Genomic DNA, 24,597 nt, shown 5'->3' on the forward strand with positions numbered 1-24,597 from the left:
GTGTTCAATGTCAAATGTACTTTTCCGGATATTTCGGCACACTCTACGCACCCTTCTCTTATTCTGATGGCGAAGAACTGCGATACTGGGTTTACTGACTAAAACATGATGACAAAGTACGATGAAAAAAACAACTTAATTCATCCATTATATGTGTGTGTAGGTTTCGACTGGAATTTAGTATTTAAATGGGATTACATGACTCTGGACCAGAGACGAGCAAGACAAGGCAATCCTATCGCCCCGATAAAGTAAGACCCGATACAACACAAAACCGCTCACACCATTCTGGCTACTAACTACTAAAATCATTTGTTTTCTTTGACCCCCACCCCTCCCCCATACAGGACTCCCATGATAGCAGGAGGTCTGTTTGTCATGGATAAGGAATACTTTGAGCTTTTGGGGAAATATGACATGATGATGGATGTTTGGGGAGGAGAAAATCTGGGTGAGTGCAGCTCATGCAAATGTCAGTAATACGCAGTAGAAGTGCAGCATCAAGTCAATAGACTAATGAAGCTTGTTAAAACTGTTGTCCGGTTTGTAAGTCAGCATTCTCGTACAATTGCATTGCACACAATCTTGTCAAAAGCATTGGGACACACAGTCACGAACACCTACGGGAATGAAAATATCAAAGGGGAATGGGCCCATCTTTGCAATTGTAAAAGCTTCCACTCTTCTGGGACGTCTTTATCCTGTTTGGAGTGCGGCTCGGTTCAGGTTCTCTGTTGTAGTTCATCCCTAAACATATTGCCATAAAGCCTTTCTCCCTCTTAATTTTGTTTAAATTAAGTTGGGAATTTGTTTCGAGCGTGCAGCTGTCAGACAGAAGCATTCTCCTTTGACGGGATTTTTAATGAAGTGAGATTGCCAATTCGTACATTCATTTTATCGCATATTCCGATGACTCGAATGTCGGCGAGGGAGCCTGACACCGCCGCAACGCTGAAGACATTTACGACGCGCTGATGGCTCTCGCAATAATCCCCTGTTTGTTTATGGGCCCGCCTGTGTTGTGTTTCAGAGATCTCATTTCGTGTGTGGCAGTGCGGCGGAAGTCTGGAAATCATCCCGTGCAGCCGGGTTGGACACGTTTTCCGGAAGCAACACCCCTATACCTTCCCTGGCGGAAGCGGCACTGTCTTTGCAAGGTGCATTAGACCTTAAACTAACAATTACATGCGCGTCCCTTAAATGACCTTCCTGAAGCCTTTGTGGGCAGCCAACATTGTGGGGTTGGGGAGTAACATTATTAGTCGTTAATGTTGAGCTACTGAAGACCAACATTCAATTACACTCTTAATATTCAACAGTAACATATTCACACACATTAGATAGTCATTAAGATTTTTCTCATCTCATTAGATGAGGGCAGTGAATTGTGCAGCCACCGAAGCGTCACTGTGTTGCATACTTGAAGCTGTGCGAAGTGCGGCTTTTATGTTCCTCTTGGTGGGTCCGGACTACAAGTTAAAAACTGTCAGTTTTGCTGGAACTGATTCTGACATTGTGTACTGCGAACGTGGCCTCATTGAGGACAAAATTTTGAAACGCACTACATTTTTACGGGTCATACAAATGTAAACCTGATATTAAGCAGGAGTAAAATGTTAAAAACAAAATAAGACTCAATCTCTCACCTTCCATCCAACTTGAACACCCCCCTTTTTTAAGTCACCAAAGTGTGAAAAAAATGTTTAAACAATACTACCCTCTTAACATTGAAAATAAATAGCGTGTGGTAAAGTACAGCGTTTAATGTACCGGTACATAAATCTGATTAGGCTATGTTTACAAGATCCCAACGGCCACGGCAGCCCCATTTGCCATTTGCCTCAAAACCTAGTGTGCTGTGGAATTTTGGTCTTTTTTTTTTCCAGTATTCAAGTCTTGTTAAATTTTCTCATGGTCTTTCACCGTATCTGTGATTGGTCATTGGGGGAAGTTGCTTCACACTCAAAAGGCCAAAGGAAAAGCAAATAATGAATCTTTTGGGGCTCACTGAATAGAGTTTGCATATGCTGCTGTCTTGTATGATGTCATACACGAGGCGGGTTTTGTGATTTTGGAGGTACATTTAGAGGTAGATTTTGGTCACATTGGTTGGAGTATTGTAGCTTAGAAATTGCCTCATTCTTAAAATCTCAATTTTTAACATTTGGTGCCGTTCTCGGTGTTTCCAGCTGCTGGTGAACATCAGTAGATAAATCCCGCAGCACCCACCCCAACCCCAAAATGCATCCATTGGGGATGGTTATGAAAAATGGCAGAGCGTTTGGTGCATCGCAGTTACCCCAATATGCACGGCGGCTGCTTATCACTGATGAAAAGGCCAGACGCTCTCTTCTTGTCTGTTGTCGGCCACCCTAGAGAGCCAAGAGTTGGGCCCCAACTGATGACATTCAGCATGTTCTTCCGGTCTCTCCTATGTAGTGAAGTTGTACTGGCATGTTGCAAAGGGGCCGATCATAGACCAGAAAGACCCGTTTATGTCGTCTCTTCTGCTAGAACAAGTGGGTTACAAAGAACATGTCCAGACATCATCTTTAGAAAGAAACACTTCATGCATGAAGTTATCCTCCTATTAACTCTGCCTCTTTAAAATTAAATGCCATCTGGTGTCGCACTTCAACTCGTACAGAATTCTAAGTGACTAGCATTGTACTATGGACATCTTAGGAAAATGTCAGCCGGTGGCTTAAGATCAGTGTTAGAAACTTTTTATTGGAACATTTTAATTTATAAGCTTCACAATCCCGACACAAATTTCCAAACACCGGCACAAATTCTGTCTAACAGTGCTCATGCAATGCTTTTTAAGACAGTAATTTAGCGATGTTTCTATTGCAGTGGCTGTAGTTTGCTCCACTGTACTTCAAAATCTAGATTAACACTATAGAAGTCTCTAATCGGAATTAATCGCAACACAAGCATTTATCCAATAATGCAGCTTTATTTATGACATCTTCTGTAAGCAGCTATATTCTCAAAAGATATCAACTAGATTTGGAATTTCGGACCATGGGCTGTAAAGCTAAAAAATTGCCTTATGTGTCATCCACAGTATAGATCTGCTGCCATTACTGTGAATCCAGCTGACTCGGCGTTTAACTGTCTGTCTGTCTGTGACATTATGAGAAAAGAATGTAAATATAGAAAAATAGCTCCAGGCTCTGTGTCAACACTTTGCTTTGCCTGGCAACCTCCACTGAGAGCAGTAACTAGAGAAATAAACACACGACCCCACTTGACTGTCCAAACAGGGGGATGCTGCCCTTGGATAGCTGTTAAGATATACTGTACAAAAACTATAATTTCATCACAGGCACACTTTTTCATCTTGTCTCTCTTCCGTTCTTTCTCGCCATTTCAGGAACACCAGGAGAGCTGCTGAAGTATGGATGGACGAGTTCAAAAACTTCTACTACGCCGCCGTTCCCTCGGCAAGAAATGTGCCGTATGGGAAGTAAGGGCTAATCTTTTTATTTGTTTTCGGATATATAGCCTGTATATTTGGAATAGTTCACAAGCCACGCTGACACTTGTGTTGAGGAGCATATTTCTTTGTTTTTGTTTTTACTTTCAGATCCTATCTGTATATAAATAACCTACTAGTGTAATAATTTCATCGGGGAAATATATAGGCACCGGGTAGGACTAGATAAGTTTTTGTACTTCTTCCTACTTCTTTTGAACATGGAAACCATTCTGAGCTATGACATCTATTGATGATGTTTGTGTGCTAATTTTATTTCAAAGCCTAATGAAAAGGAGAGATGGATATATGAACAATTCTTAGGCGTAAGCTTACTGTAATTTCACAGCATTGCCATCTTTGTCATCTTGCTTGTTGATGCTTGTTGATGCAGGCACTGGTGAAATGTCACTTCAGTGTGTGTGGCTGCACAAAGGCATCACAAGGGTGTCACATGGCCGCAATTGGGAGACAAAAAAAAAATGGGAAAAATAATGGCGCCCCCTTCAGCCTCAGCTTGTAAATTGCATTAATTAGGGTTTACCGCCAAGCTCAGAACTGAAACACTGTGTTCATGATGTACATTGTGACACATATTTGCATCTGTAATTTTCGAAATAATGTATAACAAAAAAATATACATTTATTTCTATTTATGTTTCTGTCAAATCTTAAGTCTGAGTTTAAATTTGATTTGTCCAAGTAACGTCAAATATTAGTTCTAAAAACACACTTCTATTTGTTGTTGTTACATTTTAATGAAAAAATAAAAATGCCGTATCTCAATTTGGTCTGATTAAGGTCCCGGTCCGTAACCATTCACATAAACTTAATGCTTTAGTGACACTTTTGTTACAATTTTTTTGTTTTCAGGCTCCCTGTGCTCATTGCTAATCGTAATCATTTTTGGGCACTTCTTTTAATTGCATTTCTGGGCTTTGATTTTTGCTTATTTACACTGCAAAAGCCCTCCTGAGAGACTCTAGATAGATGAAATATTTTATGACGTTTTTGGAACATTGTTGTCATATCTCCCCCTTTTTGCTTGTTTCCTCTGCTGCAGTCATGCCGTGGGCCTCTCTAGTCCTTCTCATCATTTCTATAATTGAATCCGTTTTCACCGTGAGTGACAAGCCTCTCATCCTCTCTGTCCCTGGTTGTCTCCCTCAGCATCCAGAGTCGTTTGGATATGAAGAAGCGTTTAGCCTGTAAGCCCTTTAAATGGTACCTGGAGAATGTCTACCCTGAGCTGCGGTAAGATGGTGACTGTATTTCATTTTGTATGCATAAATGTGTCTTACGGCATCCAAAACGGTTTGCATTTAATAACTGTACAATGTTCGCCCACAATATCACTTCATCGTTTTTGCTTGTGCTTAATCGCTGATTTGTGCATAAATATTTAAAGACAATTTAAAGGTTTCTGCATGTGTGATTAGTGTCCCGGACCACCAGGACATCGCCTTCGGAGCCTTGCAGCAGGGAGGGAACTGCCTCGACACACTCGGACATTTTGCTGACGGCGTGGTGGGCGTTTACGAGTGCCACAACGCTGGCGGAAACCAGGTAGTGTTACTACGGCAACACACGCAGGTCAGCATGTCTAAACTTACAGTCACCTGGCGGTCGAATGGTTGCACTGGCGCTTAGAAGGAGGCAGTTATGTTTTGAGTAAATCTGAATTAACCCACCTACATCCGTTGTCTGTATTATACTGCCTCTGGATGGCCAAGGCATGTTCACAACAAAAGGAGCAACACAATGTCCATTGAATCTAAGCAAAAAAAAAATGCAGCAAAAATGTATTCTTTGCAATTTGTTTAGTTATACCATTAGCATATGTTTTTTTAATGTAAACCCAAAAAAAGAACATTATTGTAGCTATTTTTGTAATTGAAGAACGCATTGCAAACATTTGTCTTTTTTTTTGAGGAAGGTAGGCTAAAATGGAGTATTTGCATTTTTGTGCATTTCAATGGGGAAAGATGATTGGAGGTACAAGTATGTCGAGTTATGAGCGTGGTCACAAAACGAATTTAGCTTATCTCAAGGCACCACTGTGCAGTGTACAAAATCTACCATACTGATAATAAATCCCAATTTTAATTGACATTGTCTGAAATTGATTAAATCATGAATTCTGTATGTTTATGATTTTGCGTGGAAATTGCATTGGTAGAGAACTGCATGGTTACACACACCCGCCCTCAGTATAATGCAGGGCAATGCTACACTAGTGCAAACGTCAGCTACTGTAATATGAGGCTACTGCTCCAATTAAACCGCTCCCACACATCTACTCCACCCATTCATTACCCATTTAAAATTTAAGAACTTTAAATATGCACCATTTTGCACACTAGTAACCTATTTATTGCGTTTTTATTCATAGCTTATTGCCTTTTACATTTCATTTGGTAGCCTGCGGCTTCATGAGATGGGGACGATTCAGACTATTCTTTCTCTCGACTTTTCGAACATATTGTTAAATTAATACCATAACTCTCTGACAAAGGTGTATTATCTTGAGGTGGATGTTATTAGATTGTGAAGGTTGCCCGTGAGCATAGAGTCCAATAATATAATGTACCGTAATACTCACTCAACTTTAGTCCGACAGTATTATTCTTTGTTTTGAATGCCTTGAATTCATAATGAAAGTTGGCAATGACAGCGCCGACTTTGAATATGGCAAGAACGTGTCATTTTCTCATATTATTGAATATGAGTGAAATTATAGTATCATGTTCTTTACTGTAGATTATTTGACCATTGTACCTTTTTTTTTTTTTTGCTCAAGGAATGGGCTCTGACTAAGGACAAGTCAGTCAAGCACATGGACTTGTGTCTGACAGTGGTGGACAGAACGGCCGGCTCCCTCATCAAACTGCAGGGCTGTCGCGACAATGACAGCAGACAGGTATACTGACACCCAAATATTACGAAACATGACAAAAAGGAGCAAAAACCTCGACCGATGGGCATGATGTCTCATTAAGTTATGCTTAAGAATTATGTTGAACAACAGTCCCTTGCCATTGCAAGGCTTCAAACAATAACTGGCAATTGAGCTTATAGTGTGACGTATCATCGGCAGGCAACAGTGAGACTGGAAGAGTCACACAAAGGCAAAGTAGTGCGGAAATGTATTGGTCCATGGATGAATTAAACACCCGTTGTAAATTTTGGCGTTCATCTTGCTGTGAGAGAACAGTAAGTTATGTAAAACGCCCCAAAACAATGAATGTAAAAAGGTGACTAAAGGTCAAATTAAATTCACCTGTAAAGTTTAGCGTTCATTTTAGGCTAACCCTGAAAATTCACCCAAAACGCGAATACCATCCATCCATCATCTACCGCTTATCCGGGGCCGGCTCGCGGGGGCAACAGCTTTAGCAGGGAAGCCCAGACTTCCCTCTCCCTAGCTACTTCTTCCAGCTCTCCCCGGGGGATCCCGAGACGTTCCCAGGCCAGCTGGGTGACATAGTCTCTCCAGCGTGTCCTGGGTCTTCCTCGGGGTCTCCTCCCGGTGGGACATGCCCGGAACACCTCACCAGGGAGGCGCTCAGGAGGCATCCGAATCAGATGCCCAAGCCACCTCATCTGGCTCCTCTCGATGTGGAGGAGAAGCGGCTCGACTCTGAGCCCCTCCCGGATGACCGAGCTTCTCACCTTATCTCTAAGGGAGAGCCCAGACACCCTGCGGAGAAAACTCATTTCGGCCGCTTGTAACCAGGATCTCGTTCTTTCGGTCACGACCCATAGCTCGTGACCATAGGTGAGGGTTGGAACGTAGATCGACCGGTAAATTGAGAGCTTCGCCCTTTGGCTCAGCTCCTTCTTCACCACGACAGACCGATACAACGTCCGCATCACAGCAGACGCCGCACCGATCCGCCTGTCGATCTCTCGCTCCCTCCTGCCCCCACTCGTGAACAAGACCCCAAGGTACTTGAACTCCTCCACTTGGGGCAAGATCTCCTCCCCGACCCGGAGGGGGCACTCCACCCTTTTCCGACTGAGGACCATGGTTTCAGATTTGGAGGTGCTGATCTTCATCCCAGCCGCTTCACACTCGGCTGCGAAACGCTCCAGTGAGAGTTGGAGAGCCCTGTTTGAAGGAGCCAACAGCACCACATCATCTGCAAAAAGCAGGGATGCAATACTGAGGCCCCCAAAACGGACCCCCTCAACGCTTCGGCTGCGCCTAGAAATTCTGTCCATAAAGGTTATGAACAGAATCGGCGACAAAGGTCAGCCTTGGCGGAGTCCTACCCCCACTGGAAACGATTCCGACTTACTGCCGGCAATGCGAACCAAACTCTGACATCGGTGGTATAGTGACCGAACCGCCCGTATCAGGGGGTTCGGTACCCCATACCCACGAAGCACCCCCCACAGAACTCCCCGAGGGACACGGTCAAACGCCTTCTCCAAGTCCACAAAACACATGTAGACTGGTTGGGCGAATTCCCACATACCCTCGAGGACCCTGCTAAGGGTGTAGAGCTGGTCCACTGTTCCACGGCCGGGACGAAAACCACACTGGTCCTCCTCAATCTGAGGCTCGACTTCCTGACGGACCCTCCTCTCCAGCACCCCTGAATAGACCTTACCAGGGAGGCTGAGGAGTGTGATCGCTCTGTAGTTGGAACACACCCTCCGGTCCCCCTTTTTAAAAAGAGGGACTACCACCCCGGTCTGCCAATCCAGAGGCACTCTCCCTGTTGACCACGCGATGTTGCAGAGGCGTGTCAACCAGGACAGCCCCACAACATCCAGAGCCTTGAGAAACTCCGGGCGGATCTCATCCACCCCTGGGGCCTTGCCACCGAGGAGCTTTTTAACCACATCTGTGACTTCAACCACAGAGATAGGAGAGCCCACCTCAGGGTCCCCAGACTCTGCTTCCCCCAAGGAAGACGTGTTGGTGGAGTTGAGGAGGTCTTCGAAGTACTCTGCCCACCGGTTCACAACGTCCCGAGTCGAGGTCAGCAGCGCCCCATCCCCACTGTACACAGTGTTAGTGGTGCACTGCTTCCCCCTCCTGAGACGTCGGATGGTGGACCAGAATTTCCTCGAAGCCGTCCGGAAGTCGGCTTCCATGGCCTCACCGAACTCTTCCCACGCTCTGGTTTTTGCCTCAGCGACCACCGAAGCTGCGTTCCGCTTGGCCAGTCGATACCCGTCAGCTGCCTCTGGGGTCCCACAGGCCATAAAGGCTCGATAGGACTCCTTCTTCAGCTTGACGGCATCCCTTACTGCTGGTGTCCACCAGCGAGTACGGGGGTTGCCGCCACGACAGGCACCAACCACCTTACGGCCACAACTCAGATTGGCCGCCTCAACAATAGAGGCACGGAACATGGTCCACTCGGGCTCAATGTCCCCCGCCTCCCCCGGAACATGGGAAAAGCTCTGTCGGAGGTGGGAGTTGAAACTCCTTCTGACAGGGGATTCCGCCAGACGCTCCCAACAAACCCTCACAATACGTTTGGGTCTGCCAGGACGGACCGGCATCTTCCCCCACCATCGGAGCCTACTCACCACCAGGTGGTGATCAGTTGACAGCTCCGCCCCTCTCTTCACCCGAGTGTCCAGAACATGCGGCCGCAATCCGATGATACAACTACAAAGTCGATCATCGAACTGCGGCCTAGGGTGTCCTGGTGCCAAGTGCACAAATGGACACCCTTATGTTTGAACAAGGTGTTCGTTATGGACAATCCGTGGTGAGCACAGAAGTCCAATAACAAAACACCACTCGAGTTCTGATCGGGGGGGCCGTTCCTCCCAATCACACCCCTCCAGGTCTCACTGTCATTGCCCACGTGAGCATTGAAGTCCCCCAGCAGAACAAGGGAGTCCCCAGCAGGAGTGCTCTCCAGCACACCCTCCAAGGACTCCAAAAAGGGTGGGTATGCTGAGCTGCTGTTTGGTGCATATGCACAAACAACAGTCAGGGCCCGTCCACCCACCCGAAGGCGGAGGGAGGCAACCCTCTCGTCTACCGGTGTGAACCCCAATGTACAGGCACTGAGCCGGCGGGCAATGAGTATGCCCACACCTGCTCTGCGCCTCTCACCGTGAGCAACTCCAGAGTGGAAGAGAGTCCAACCCCTCTCGAGAGAACTGGTACCAGAACCCAGGCTGTGTGTGGAGGCAAGTCCGACTATATCCAGTCGGAAATTCTCTGCCTCACACACCAGCTCGGGCTCCTTCCCTGCCAGAGAGGTGACATTCCATGTCCCAAGAACTAGCTTCTGCAGCCGAGGATCGGACCGCCAGGGTCCCCGCCTTTGGCTGCCGCCCAGCTCACATTGCACCCGACCCCTTTGGCCCCTCTCATGGGTAGTGAGCCCATGGGAAGGAGGACCCACGTTGCCTCTTTGGGCTGTGCCCGGCCAGGCCCCATGGGTGTAGGCCCGGCCACCAGGCGCTTGCCAACGAGCCCCACCTCCAGGCCTGGCTCCAGAGGGGGGCCCCGGTGACCCGCGTCCGGGCAAGGGAAACCTTGGTCCATATATTTTTCTCATCATAAGGGTCTTTGAGCCGTGCTTTGTCTGGCCCCTCACCTAGAACCTGTTTGCCATGGGTGACCCTGCCAGGGGCATAAAGCCCCAGACAACTTAGCTCCTAGGATCATTGGGACACACAAACCCCTCCACCACGGTAAGGTGACGACTCACGGAGTACCCGAATACCCGTTATACATTGTGAGTAGTTCATTTTGTAATTGATTTTGAGGAAATGAAAACTTTTGCATCATTGTGATGGATTCTGGTAACCTAGAATAGCATAAGATGGAGTGTTCCAAATCAGCATCAATTAACAAGATTGAACGGAACCAAGGTATGAATGATTTGGGGGCAGCCGCGGTTTCCTTCAGGTCTCAGGGTCCAGGTCTTAAACAATGAGCAGAGCCAGTAAAATTGCTGGTCCCCAGTTATGGAACACACTGCCCCCTGCTCCCCCATAACATGTTGTCAAATGTCCACCTTACAAACCGCTAATGGTGTGCCGTCTCTGCCTTGTTTTATGAGCAGAAATGGGAGCAGATTGAGTCCAACTCGAAGCTTCGTCACATGGGCAGTAACTTGTGTCTTGACAGCCGCAGTGCCCGCATGGGTGGGCTCACTGTGGAGGTGTGCAGCCCCAACCTGAGCCAGCAGTGGAAGTTCACCCTGAATTTACAGTCCTAGGGGGACAAACACTGCCACTAGACATCATCATCCTCTGCTAAGAGCATGACACACCAACTGACTTTAAGAACTTGTAGAAGATGTCGACTGGAGGGGAAAGACAAACATGATGGATGAATGGGTCCATCTTGCTCCTCCCAGGGGGTCTGAGATCATTTCTACACCACCACTCCCCCCTTCAACATACAGACCGGCTGAGAGCCTTGTAGACCTCAAACAGGAAACTGACCATATTTTGTGGGAGGACCAGTGCCGGTGACGCTGATGATGAGGGGGATAAAAGCGATGAAGGCTTTCCATCCAACTACTACATACCTCAGTGTTTTTCTCATTGATGGTTCAGGAGGCAGAATAACATGAATTCTCCAAGTTGGTTGTTTTCTTCAGTGCTGGTGGAAATGAACTCTTTTGTGTTTTTATTTTGTTATTATTTTCTTTTTAATGTTTTAATTACTGTTAATTTGTGGAGGCTTCTAGGAGCTTTTTTTTTTTTTAACAAAAACAAGGTTTTCCGAACCTAGCCACAATTGGAGGAAAACGTTTTTTTTTCTTCTTTTTGTCCTTATGTTGAATCGCATCGGTTTACAGGATCAGCAGCGATGAGGTGGATAAAAAAAAAAATTCTACTAATCTTCAGCCCTACAGCCCCCCCCCCCTTTCCAACAAAAGTTGAGGAGGAACTTTTCCTCACTATACACAGCGAAGCTCCTAAGGAATTCTTGGAGAACATGGAGTCGGGGAGTTCTGCTCTCTCCTCAGGCTGTAGCACTGGCTGCTGCACTTTAGCATCCTTCTTTTTGTCTTTAAAGCAACAACACAGCACGAAGCTCTTAGAAGCTTATTTTTTGTTTACTCTTCCTCTCTTAGGCAAATTGGGAAAAAAACTGCAAGGACAATGAACTCTAGAGGACTGATGTCTTTTCTTTACTCTTGCTGCTCTTCGGCTACTCCCTCAGGAGCGCCTCCGTTTTATACAATTTCTGTTTGCATTGCGATTTTATGTTGCTCAGCACATCAGACGGAATTTGTGTTGTTTACTGTTACGGCAGTTTCTCTCTAGAGGTAACGGGAATAAATAGTGGAGCTTTTATTATCACCCCCAACTCCTATTAGTTTCTCTATGGTAGGTCTGACCTGAAGCACCACACTTGGTAAGATGTTTGTCCAATTGATTTATTGTATCCCACAGGGGGAACTCAACCACACCCGCAGCTGCATAGATGTTAAGTGAAAGGAGCACAGGTTATATTCTTACGTGGATCGTGTTCAAATTGTGCATGTTTGTAGCTGTGCAGTGACTCAACATGGGACAAACTGTTTTTGGTGAAGTTATGACAGAACAGATGCAGTGTCATTTAAAATAATTAATAGTTTTGTCAAACAATTATGGTCCATACAGTTTTATTGCTGTCCGATGACATCGCAAAGCGTTTAATTAACGAACCGCCAACAACTGAAGCACCAAAGGCAAATGCACCACAATGTACTGTATGTTGTTTGTTTTCAAATGTTAGCGTAGATTTGTAAAGAGCGTTTCCGAACATGATGGCCATTTGTTTTTCTTTCAGCTTGTAGCAATGTGTAACAATTTTCCACGAAGCACATTGCGTCATCAATGTATTTAGATTTTACATTGAAATCGTGTGTTGTCAAAGATGCCATTTGCTTCAACAGTAATTATGGCTCGACAGTAGTCTGAGCCGCCCCTTTACCTTTTTTTTTTTTTTTAAAGGACAGTCATGATTTGTGCTCACGTTTTCTGTATTTACAGGTTGTGTTTAAACAACAATGATAAAGTGTTTTTTAATTCTAAACTCCCTCTTTAATTTTTAATTCACCCTCCTGATTTTGCCACATCCGATTTACTTCTCCAGAAAATACTGAATGTCAGTCTTTCAAAGTATTATGCTTGCTTCATTAAAACAAGCAATCTCATTTTGAGACTCCGGTACAAAGTGAAACGAGGAGGTGTGGTCTATTGTGAAGGACAGTTGCGGTGGTGATGGTGATGGAGTACAGTACTCATTGAATAACAAATGGTTTTGTTGAATAGCTCGCCACTTAACGGTGCATGCAGGAGAACATGATTTTTACATGACGTCCAAATGAGTGAGTGGATTCGCAATGTTGTCCTCGGACAGCAATGCTAGTGTGTCATAAAAGATTACCGGTTCAATTTCTCCAGAATTTTCTCCACATCTCACATTGTTTTTTTTTCTTTTCTTACCAAATGTTGTCCGTCATGGGCCAATTTTGTTCTGTCTTTTCCTTTGTCTTAAACTTCAGTTGAGGTGACCATGTTGACACTGCAGCTGCTTACAGGGCCGATCCTGACACCTGATCGGCTTCCTGCGCTGGGCTGCCAGCACCCGTGGCCCACGGGTATCTCAGATACAGAGCTTGGTTGTGAGGAGGGCCCTGTTGCCATGGTGACTGTACTGTACTCAGAGGACCCAAATGTCCGTTAATTCCGAGGTTTAAAACTCAAATGTTGATGTTTTCAGGTGCATTGTGCTTGGGCAAATGCAAAAGAAAGTTAATTTCTGTTGCGTTATCTCAACATTTTTATCTTTAGAGATAAATTTTAGACAACCAGATAAAGTATGATCAAGTATAAGTAACACTTTAAAGCACTCTCTCTGTTCATTATTGTAATATCATGGCAACCCCACACACAAGATGGTGGAAATTCAATATTAAAAAGTAGACAGTGTAGTTTTCATGCTGCCGTGTTTTCAGTCTTGTGCAGATTTCTTCAAATCACATAATTGTTGTTTTGCATAGAAACCTTCGTGAAGAATAGCAAATGTTTGTTTGGTGCACAGCGCCCTCTATTGCCACACAGTAGAAACTGGAAGAGTTGAAAATGACATTTTTCTTAACCAGATGGGGAACCTGCATCCTGTGGGCCATGGACGGACCACGAGTGGATGTAATCCGGTCCGCCATGCAGTTCCACAAACAAATATATTTGATTGCCTCATATTTTCTCATACAAATAATGTGGCTCCCTGAGGACTTTTGCATGACTGAAATGGGTCTTGTTAAGAAAACGGTTCACTCCCTGTGGACTAAAACCTATGATGTGCCACCAAAGAGTTTTAGGTCGATTCGTTATTAATAGTTGTTGCTTTTATGAACTGTTCTCTGCTCAGCCATTTGAAATCCAACTGTACCTATCAGAGTTACCATGGCAACACAGTCTGCAAGTCTTTTTGAACCAGAACCATTTAACTCAATGCCTTTTATTTAAAAAGACAACACAATACCATTGATTGGATGATTGAATGTTTACATCTTGAGCACACCGTGCCAAAGTTTCTTCCTGTTTTTTCTTTTCTTTTTTTTCTGCATGATGAATGAGAACGTGTTGACAGGATGTGTTTTCCACAGGGTATAAACCTCTCAACTTCCTAATTAATGTCTTAATACTTGTAACAAGAACATCCAAAGCATGCGTCACAGTTTCAAAATGACGCGGGATTAAATGCAATTCTGTGGAAAAGAGAAAGGAGGTGTAACAATCCAGTTTGATTCAATTGTCATTTTTATTTGCTTAATTATTGCTCATCCTAATTATTCGATTAGCATCCGTTTTAACTGACCAACCTTTAGTTATTAAAATATGACGATGGTCAGCAAGTGTGTCCCATGCTTGAATTCTCAACAATCGATAATATCTAAAAATTAAAGGACATGAACTTGATGCTTTGTGGTCTCTCATGTAAAAGTGGATATTTTGGAGATACCTTCATCCTAATCTGTGTACAGTATGTACATATATGAACAGTGTACCCAGCCCCAGGTTACTGGCAAGTTTTGTTTTTGTCACAGTGTGCAGCATTCCCTCTTTTATAGACACTGCAAAATTTGAATGAGGGGAAAAATGATTAACTTAAATGCATTTGTATAAAAACATTTTTGAAACGAGTCGAGTACGTATTTTGGTGTGCGTCCCTGATCGTATTATGACTTGCATGATTAAGTCACTGATTTCTGCTGCTTTGTTTTCACTGGGCTGATGCATCATGAAATTACCATCCTGTTTAATTTTTTTTTTACTCGTCACCTTTCTTGTGCTTTTCGTCTTTCATAACATCAATGTGTATTCATCCATCCATTTTCCGATCCGCTTTATCCTCACAAGGGTCGCGGGTGGGGGGTCTGTAGCCTATCCCAACTGTCTTTGGGCAGTATACCCTGAACTGGTTGCTCGCGCAGCAGGCGCGCTGAATTTAAAATTTGATTGCCAACGTGTTGCTGCTGAAATGGGATTGATGCGTCAGATTTAAGGGTGGAAAAAAAGCCAAATACAACTGTAGCCAGTCTGCACCTGACTAACGGTTCAGAGTCGAGGACAATGACGATACACGAAAAAAGTTAACTGCGAATCTTGCAGGTAAATGTCTAATAAAGGTGCTGGTCGGAGAGCTCCAAGTTCATATCGACACAGAAAAACACCGAAAACCTGTATGAGAGAGAGACTTCTAAGTGTGCAAAATTGATCCGACTTCCTGAATTGTTAGACACGGCATCATAGGATTGAGACGAAAACAACTATGAGGAAGAAAATTTAAGACAGAAGTAATGTTTTTTTTTTCTTTGTTAAATTGTGAGATTAGTATGCACTATGCCTGTTGTATTGTCATCTGTCCACCAGGGAGGCGAAAGGGTAAACGCATTAACAAGGTACGTAATGCGCCGTAGAAGAAGAAGCATCGCATCAAAAACCTGAAGCTGATCTCTGTAAAGTCCGTAGCAAAACGCACCTCCGGTGGAACAGTACAGGGAACCATGAAGAATGAAGGCATAGAGGGGACGGAGCGGTTCGTTCACCCGGACAGGGGCCGAGGTCTGCGGGCATTGAGGCACTTCGCGTTGGGGGAGCTGGTGTTCGCCTGCCCAGCTTACTCGTACGTGCTGACCGAGAGCGAGCGAGGAACGCACTGCGAGCACTGTTTCACCAGGTAACACTCCGCTAGCAACCATCTCGTATTGTTGTTTATTATTTATTTATCTAACATGAATTATTTATTTGAAAGTTAGACACATGTCCATTTCGTCGCTTAGGCTGGGTTAGCGTTCAAACCCCTCCGTGGCCACCCAGCGCAATTGACTGGGTTAGTCAAGTGCAGTGTATTAGCTCAACATTTATCACTGCAGATGATATTGTTTTTACCGCAAAGCTGAATGATTGCTAACGCAACGGATCACATGTATTGTCTATCACATGTATTGTCTATCAGTCATGTTGAGACGTTCACTCACGTGCACCTGGGGTTGTACGATAAACTCCATTTCACTCACAAGCTAACTACGTAATCCGATTTAAACTACCTCTCATTCATTAGGCCGAAATCACTCTTTTAATGGACACTTGTTTTGTTTTGCTCATTTCACTTCTTCCAACTGCATCATGTGGTACCCTACACAAACATGTATCCATTGTTGAGGTCTTTGGAAGCTCACTGTGCACTTTCAACTTTATTTACACTTTTCAGCATACAGATTGGTTGAGTTTTTAACTGTAAACTTTTTCAGTTTAAAATTGGAGTTAGTTGAGCAAGAATTCGCTATGTTATTAGGCCACGAAACTGTCAATTTTTTTAGGAACACACTGTACATTTTTCCCCCAAATAACAAAGTGAACGTGTTTGCTGAAAAACGTCCTCACTAGGGGCGTGTGGAAAAAAATGTTTTAGGGGTTGTCTTTAGCGAAAGAAGGCAAAACGGGAAACATTCAATTAATTTCTACAGTATCGTCATTTAATTATTAAATTATTTTATTGCCTCACGCGCATGCATGTTGTGCCCATGCTACTTGAAGGTTTGTGGAGCAGTGAAAGGTTATCGCTAAATATAGCTGCCCATGTGTCCCAGTAGTGGAGCAGAGAAGAGAAGGCCAGGGGTGTGTGTGTTGTACATTTGCTTCATTTTGTTCGGTTGAAATATTAAAAATACAATCCCTACAGAGTTGCGATGCAAAAGAAAAGTTCTGAAGAGAGGGTTTAAGTGTGTGTCCATTATGCAATAAAATATACAGTATACGCAAGTTAGTTCTGTGCTGTCTATAAACTATGGTTCTGTCAGTTTATACACACACACACACACACACGCAAACAGATCAAAATACTCACATCAATAATGCGTTTGATTCATTACAGAAAAGAAGACCTTTCTAAATGTGGAAGATGTAAGCAGGCCTATTATTGCAACATTGACTGCCAGGTAACTCCCATTATTTATTGTCCATATATTTTTATTACACTGTCATGAGGTTGCTTATTGTGTTTCTGTATGCACGCAGAGAGGCGATTGGCCCATGCACAAGCTGGAGTGCGTCGCCATGTGTGCCTATGGGGAGAACTGGTGTCCCTCAGAGACTGTCAGACTGGTGGCCAGAATCATCATGAAACAGGTCGAGCTGTGGTCTCCAACCACCGGGCCACTTTGGACAATTTAGTCATGTAACAGTGTTGTCATCTATGTTTACTTTCAAGGCCGAAATGGCTACTACTCCACATGCCCAGATGTCATGTCAGGGTGGTAAAGTCTTATCAGTATTTTTAGTATCAGGACATTTTTGGGAGCATGAGTACAGATACTAATATTCGTACAATTAATAAGGTTTTTATGGTCACCTTGGGACAGATGATGCTGATTTCATATATGAAAATTTCTCATTAAATCTGAACGTCTATGTCGACTAGTCACGCAGAATGAGTCGTCTTCAAGGCTTCTCTGTCGTTGTTGTCAATCCAGTGTTAGGGAAAGCCAACATGTCTGCAGTCAATACTGTGGCTCTCCAGCTGTTGTTCCAGGCAGCTGAGCTCACAGAAAAGTGATTTGTTCCAACAAACCTGGTTTATAATGTTCTTTTTTTGCTATTGAATTCATGTCATGTTTACAGAAAGTCACAACAGACCGCACACCTTCAGAAAGACTACTTCTGCTCAAAGAGTTTGAAGCACGTGAGTATGGATGTGCTTGTCTGAACTACATTGACACATGAACCATCACTATGCCAAGTTTCATAAAAATCATGTTGGTAATCTTTGTACCTCGAGCACTTTTTTGCAAAGCATAGCTAATTAAATTAAACTAGTAAAGTAGACATCTCCATAACCTACTTGCATTCAGCTGCAGTATCAAATTACCTCCTCCAATTGCGCGTGTGACTTAAATAGTTATAATAGTGTTAGCAGTGTGTCTATTTGAGACTCCACTGTAGCCGCCGGTCCTTTTTCTCTCGCTTTCTTTCACTCAAAATGTGCAGCACACTGGGACTTAAATCCCAAGACTCCTAATGCTGTAATTTCATGTTCTCCAGAAAACGTTACTCAAACTGTGCCCTTGAGCGAGGTAATCAATGATGAAGTAGTTGAGCATACGCTTGCAGAAGTGAATGGAGTTTTTTTCCCCCCTAGGAAGGTGTTTAGAGTGCAAATGTTTTCAAACGCAGACTGAACAATGTCACATGGCATCGCTTTACAGTGTGCTATACTGCGACACCATATGATACGAATGGTGCGATTGTACTGGGTGTTTTTGCAGCACAAACACCATCTGTCTTGCGTGGTGATCATGATTTTTTTTTTCCCCCTTAAATCATATTTATATGTTGGAGGTGAATTCAGTTCTGGCCGTGATGTATACACAGTTGGTGATGTGACAACAACCCCAAAAAAGAAATCCATCCCTTGTCTTGTTCTTTGATGTTTTCTCCCAGATCTCGACAAAATGGACAGCGAGAAGGATGAAATGAACCAAACGGACATCGCCGCCCTGCACCACTTTTACGCCCACCACATCAGCAACATCCCCGATGACCTGGCACTCACTGAGCTCTTTGCACAAGTTTGTTGCCTTATTTACTCATGCATACACTGTACTGTAAACAGTGTTGCCTTTCAAATTGAATGAGTGTTAATTAAAGAAGAGAGACTTGATGGCGCATTTTTGTTTGTCTGACATGCCTCAAGTAATGTGTTGAAAGACTTGTCAGTTTTACTCAGGGCTGCTGTTGTCCATCTTCTGACTGTTGCTGTTACTTTTTTGTGCAGGTTAATTGCAACGGTTTCACAATAGAGGATGAGGAGCTCTCACATTTGGGATCAGCTGTTTTTCCAGAGTAAGTACACCAGTGTCATCCTTTAACTTAATGCTATTAATGTAATTTTTCTTTCTTTTTTTTTTTTTGGACAACCAATTTGATCTTCATTCTTATAGATATCTTCGGGGCATTTGTTTGATCTAGTCCTTAACCAGCATACTTTAAACGAAGATGAAGCACAAACATGTAATTTGTCCCGGCTCACATTGGACACATGCGTGATCGCAGTACAAAGTAAATGACAGGGATGGCAATTTCCAGTGGATACGCGGAAATCTGCCGTTTTATTTCTTAAATTTATCATTTTTGTGAATCGTCTAAATCCGTTGAGAACATTTTAGAGGGGGTCAGGTACCTTATCGTCGAGTTTTCACGAGCTCTCCCGATCAGTCTTTCCATCTTCCGATTGTAAACAACGCTGCGATTGGACGTGTATGATGTCTTACTTGTTGTGATTGGTCGCCCCGTCCAGGCCACGCCCCTTTCCGATTTTTTTTCATCAGTAGCCATTGCCATCCCTGAAATGACCAAATAACGTAAGAAAAGAGGACATATGCAAATAAAAGTAATACGATGCAGGAAGTTCTGTCGCATATGTTCATTGGCATCATACAGAGATGTGAAAAATTGGATGCCCCCTTCTTGATTTCGTTTTTTTTTTAAACTGGCAAAGAGTCTTTCACATTTATGTGGAAATGTTTTGGCCCACTCTTCCTTGCACAATTGCTTTAATTCAGTGACACCGGAGGGTTCGATTATGAACAGCCCTTTCAAGGTTGTGCCACAGCATTTCAATCAGATTCAGATCTGGACTTTGACTTGGCCACTCCATAACCTTCATTTTGTGTTTTTTCAGCTATTTGGCAGTTTACCAACTGCGATGTTTTTGATCATCGTCATTGTTGTGATGCAAAACTCAAATGCACTTTGAGATTGCGAACATTTGGCCAAATGTTCTCCCACAGGATTTTCTAGTAAAGAAAGCAGAATTCGGGTTTCATCAGTCAGAGCATGTGATCGTGGTCCTGAAATAGAAGCAGCCCCAGGCAATTATACTACCACCACCATATTTGACTCTTGGTTGGATGTTCTTTTTCTGAAACATTGTTACATTAACGGCAGGTGTGTAACAAGACAAATATTTTTCAAAAAGTTCAACTTTTGTGTTGTCAGTCCATAGAATATTCTCCCTAAAGTCTTTGGAATTATTCAGATTAGACAGCACGTTCTGTATTAAATCAAGTAGATGTTCCTTCCCATGGCCATTCTCCACTCATTATTCTGACGCGATTCCTTACAGCGTAGCACTGATGAACCACAGCTGCAGTCCAAATGTCATTGTGACATACAAAGGCACAGTGGCAGAAGTAAGAGCTGTGAAGGAGATCAGCCCTGGAGAAGAGGTAAGCGTCTACTCACACACATACTCGATCACATCTATTCCGAATCAAGGCCAGTTTGGGTTCACAGGTGTTTGTTTCCTTTCCTCAGGTCTTTAACAGTTACATCGACTTGCTTTACCCTACAGAGGACCGCAGGGAAAGGTTATTAGAATCCTACTTCTTCACATGCCAGTGTACAGAGTGCACAACCAAGTCAAAGGTACGAGTGTCTGCCTACATGCACACAAATAGTGGATATAAAAAGTCGCAGTATAGCACCCCTGTTCATATGATAATTTTTTTGTGAAATTAAAAAGATCACACCAAAATAGTTTCTAAACATTCTCCACCATTAATATGACCTATAACCTGATACAACTGAAGAAAAAAAAAACTTTTTGAAGGGAAAACAAAACAACTGAGACAATGTGACAGAATTGGGAAACGCCTACTGGAACATCTGCATTGGATTTAGGGTTAATCGAGACACTTTAAACGATAATCAGTAACACTTGTGTGCTGACTCCCATTTTGCATGAATTTTAATGTGATTGGGTAATTCTGAATCCAGCCATAACCCCAGATAGGGTGTGCACACTTCTGCAAGCACATTTTCTCTCATGTTTACTTCCCCTCTAAAAAAAGTTTTTTTTCCTTCAGTTAATTGTACACGTCATAGATCACAATAATTGGTGGAAAGAGTTTTGCAATGATTGATCTCGTTTTTTTTTTTTGGGGGGGGGGATTACAAAAGCTTAGCATTTGAACAAGGGTCTGTAAACTTTGCATAGTCACTGTAAATGTGGACCTTCGAATAGGCCCTCATTCATCTTTGTAATAACATGTTGAATGACTGAGTTCTTTTATATGCTGAAAGTCAAGAATAAATCACTAAGAAAAAATAATAATGCAATCAAATTCTACCCAAGTTTAATTTGTTGCATGTTAAATGATTGTGTTCTTATACATTTTCAAATAACCTGACGACTGAAGAATTTATTTGAAATTGCTCAAAGCACTTTTTTGTTTCATTCACAACCCATTCAATAAAAGATCCTATGATCTATGAAGTCATGTTTCTCTCTTTGATCATAGGATAAAGAGAAGACGGAAATCCGGAAGCTGAGTTCCGGAGCACCTGAGCCAGAGGAAATCCGAGCCATGGTCCGATACGCCAAGAATGTCATCGAGGAATTCAGGAGAGCAAAACATTATAAGAATATCCTTTTCCACTCCTCACATTTTTTTCTTTTTATTCTTAAATAAGTTCGATAACTTCACTCGTGACCCCTTGACTCTCTCTCTCGCACGCCCGAGCGAGCTGCTGGAAATGTGTGAACTCAGTCAGGAGAAGATGGGCACCATATTTGCAGACACAAACGTCTACATGCTGCACATGATGTATCAAGCCATGGGTGTCTGCCTCTACATGCAGGACTGGGATGGAGCCATGAACTACGGGGAGAAAATCATACAGCCATACAGGTAGAACATCCAGTATGGTTATGACTGTCCCTACAGTTCATTGCTTCACATTCACATACTAGCCACTAATTTGATAACCTTGCTCTCTGCAGTGTGCACTACCCGGCTTACTCTCTGAATGTGGCATCCATGTATCTGAAGCTGGGTCGCTTGTATTTGGGGCTGGAGAAGAAGACACAAGGAGTCAAAGCTCTGAAGAAGGTATGATAACACATTCTGTTCTGGTGGTAGACTGCATTAAATAAATAAATGTAGAGTACATTTGGGAAAACATGCTCCAGAGAGTTTTATGGTTGTGAACGCTTAAGCAGGGAAAAGCATCACCTTTTCTTATTTGCAGGCACTGGCCATCATGGAGGTGGCTCATGGGAAAGATCACCATTATGTTGCAGAAGTCAAACGGGAGATTGAGGAGCAGAAATAAAAAGCAAAAGGAATCAATAACCAAGGAGAGGAAAGCACACACACTGACTACATGGCATGGGCCTTTTTTTTCCATCTTCTTTGTCTTGCTTCAGAAGCGATTTGCTGTCATCTCTTCAAATTTTTGCTGAAGATGAGTACAAGCACTTTCATCAGCCATCTTTCACTGGCACACTTAAAAGGAAAATGATTTCCAAAGAGTTCGGTTTTTTGGGGTCTGTTGTGGGCCATTTCTTTGACTTTATATCAGCATCATTTGTAACAAGAGGATTTTGACTCTACCTTGCAAAATGCCTTCTGGACAAAACGGATGTCTCGTCTTGGTTGGTGTTTCTTATGTCTTTAAATTCTCGTTTGTAATTTAATCTAAAGACTGAGCGTACATCATCAGGGACTCTGTAGCAACAAAAGAGAAAATACGAACACTTGTCATGGGTCAGTGAATTTTTGGTTTGTGTCTGTCATGTTTGCTTTAGCTTAAAAAAAAAAGAAGACCTGCATGCTTTATAATTTGTTGTTGTTGTTTGTATGAGGCTTGTTGACCAAAAACACCACGGGCTTTAGTGAATTGTCCTGTTCCGAGTGGACATTCATCAAACACATTTAGGTACACTTGCACAAAGCGATGGCAGAAAACACTTCCAAATACATATTTTACAATTAATCCCGCTTTGACGTCAATCAAAACTGAGCTTCATGTTTGTAATGTCAGAATTTCTAATACGTTTTGGGGATGTCCTTGAATGAATATTTACAGTACCGGTAATTGAACAATACAGTACAAAATGTGTAAGATATCTGCTGGCCTGAGGCTAGCAAAACCATCTGTTTAAGCAAGTTTGTCAAGCCCAACAAACGGTATTTATTTATTTTTCTCCTCTAAATATTTATGAAGCTGAGTATTTGACCAGAATGTCATTGTGTTGTAGTCAGCTACTGTTTGCATACGTTTTAACAATTGAGTTGAATTATTGGCTCGTCGTGGAATGTTGCTGCTGAATTCTTAAACTTTGAATGAGTTCTTTTGGAAATCATTTCTGAGACTGCGTTACAAAGACTATATCACTTCTACTGCGTTTTAAAATGCAGGGTTCATGTTAAAACAAGATGATGTCATTTGTGGCAAACTTCAGTTTTATGCCAGTAGTTTGATGGATCTTAATCATGCAATGCCAGCATGTATCTGTAGCGTTTCCACTTTTCTTCTTTCAATCATGGGTCCAGCTTACCTCTTGTCTCACAATCGGTAGCAACGTCTGCACACAGGTGACATCGGCTCTGGTCTGTAAAATCGGGTTCATGACATGATGAGCTGTGCAACTGCATTGCAGAGTTACATTTAAGGGCTGTCGGTGATTCAGCACAATTGAGATAAATGCGCCTCTTTCTCAGTGATGTCATAAAACAAGACTAAACGTGTGGCACACGTTAAAAAAGCCCAATCAATGCACTGTAAATTCTGCATGAGCAAAAGCGTTTTGGTTGCATTTAACTAACTGTTAGTTTGTCAGGCATGGATGGTTGTAGTACTTGTGGAATGCACATTAAAATCTTTCTGTACTCTTGTCAGTGAATTCTAATAAATGGCATTATGGTCTTCAATTACAATTAGTAGTGTTTATTTTGGAGTAATGACAGCAATTGCCTTATTGAATTGTCTTATGACGCGTTGTGTGGCTCCTTTTTGGTCATTTATTTAAACTGCGTATGTCAATATGAATATAACTACACAAAAGTAAAAGGAAACAAAATACCATGATCACTCTATTGTATACATAGCTTATACTGTATTTCATCGTTGTATCTATCTTGAATGTCTCTAAAATGCAAAAAAGAATCCATTTGAAGAACGAAAAGAAATGGGGAAAAAAATTGCTGAAAGATGTATGCACATACAACACATCGCCACGTGGTGGCACTGTGAAATGGTTCGGGTCTAAACCAATCATGTCCGGCGTTCAAGGTACGTCATGAGCTGTAGCCAATGACTGTCGAGCTGTAGGAAATGCGATTTGTTTTTTTAGAATTTGAATTTTCAACGAAACTCGTCAACAATCGTGGCCGAGAAGCATCGCGCCAAAGTAAGTTTTCATATTTACATTTGGGTGAATGCCTTGTCGTGTCAATATAACACGTTGCCCGATATTTCCCTCGGTGCCAATTCAATATTCAGAGTAAAGCTGACTTGTAGCTTAATTCCATGTTTAACGACAGACTAATCCTAAATCTAACGGTCAGCAAGTTCGTGCCTTCGGTACCATTTATTTTAACTTATCACTATCAAAATATTTCTTACAACCAAAACAAACTTAAGCCATTTTATTAACCTTGGTTTAACGATTGTTAACACAATAATACATCAGATAAAATTGAGTTCGTCCATTTGTCACATACTAGTCCTGATTGTTAAAAATGCATTAGACAACGTTGGTAAACATAATGGTTATTTGGGATTAGCTCGAACAACATGTATTTAATATATCTTTTATAAATTAGTAAAAAAAATATACC

General features: G+C 42.8%; 2 protein-coding genes across 3 annotated transcripts in view; both read left to right on the forward strand.

The window, feature by feature from the left end:
• galnt2 (UDP-N-acetyl-alpha-D-galactosamine:polypeptide N-acetylgalactosaminyltransferase 2) overlaps nucleotides 1-14,613 on the forward strand; it is a 49,339-nt gene extending 34,726 nt beyond the window's left edge. Inside the window, exons 9-16 of one of the 2 annotated variants that reach the window (XM_086107190.1) lie at nucleotides 164-251; nucleotides 348-451; nucleotides 1,031-1,157; nucleotides 3,380-3,472; nucleotides 4,652-4,735; nucleotides 4,921-5,074; nucleotides 6,282-6,401; nucleotides 10,528-14,613. In XM_086107190.1, the coding sequence (XP_085963316.1) occupies nucleotides 164-251; nucleotides 348-451; nucleotides 1,031-1,157; nucleotides 3,380-3,472; nucleotides 4,652-4,735; nucleotides 4,921-5,074; nucleotides 6,282-6,401; nucleotides 10,528-10,683 (926 nt within the window). In that variant the 3' untranslated portion in view covers nucleotides 10,684-14,613. The remainder of the gene's footprint in view (nucleotides 1-163; nucleotides 252-347; nucleotides 452-1,030; nucleotides 1,158-3,379; nucleotides 3,473-4,651; nucleotides 4,736-4,920; nucleotides 5,075-6,281; nucleotides 6,402-10,527) is intronic. The other variant, XM_086107191.1, reaches the window with a different exon arrangement.
• A 777-nt stretch (nucleotides 14,614-15,390) lies between these two features.
• Nucleotides 15,391-23,694, forward strand: smyd2a (SET and MYND domain containing 2a). Its single transcript, XM_086107448.1, has 12 exons — nucleotides 15,391-15,650; nucleotides 16,848-16,911; nucleotides 16,991-17,101; nucleotides 17,594-17,654; nucleotides 18,413-18,540; nucleotides 18,747-18,814; nucleotides 20,097-20,199; nucleotides 20,288-20,398; nucleotides 21,274-21,397; nucleotides 21,489-21,663; nucleotides 21,756-21,864; nucleotides 22,004-23,694. Exons 1-12 carry the CDS (start codon nucleotides 15,478-15,480, stop codon nucleotides 22,085-22,087), a joined length of 1,311 nt encoding a protein of 436 aa, XP_085963574.1. The 5' UTR covers nucleotides 15,391-15,477; the 3' UTR covers nucleotides 22,088-23,694.
• Nucleotides 23,695-24,597: the final 903 nt, after the last annotated feature.

The sequence above is a fragment of the Hippocampus guttulatus genome, chromosome 3 (genome assembly GCF_054856545.1).
Source record: "Hippocampus guttulatus isolate MCC_2025c chromosome 3, RoL_Hgut_1.0, whole genome shotgun sequence".
Classification (NCBI taxonomy): Eukaryota; Metazoa; Chordata; class Actinopteri; order Syngnathiformes; family Syngnathidae; genus Hippocampus; species Hippocampus guttulatus.

Coding starts and splice junctions, on each gene's coding strand:
- smyd2a (XM_086107448.1), top strand. CDS start 15,478: ATGAAGAATGAAGGCATAGAGGGGACGGAGCGGTTCGTTCACCCGGAC. Junction 16,912..16,990: donor ATTGCAACATTGACTGCCAG/GTAACTCCCATT, acceptor GTATGCACGCAG/AGAGGCGATTGGCCCATGCA. Junction 18,815..20,096: donor GGATCAGCTGTTTTTCCAGA/GTAAGTACACCA, acceptor GATTCCTTACAG/CGTAGCACTGATGAACCACA.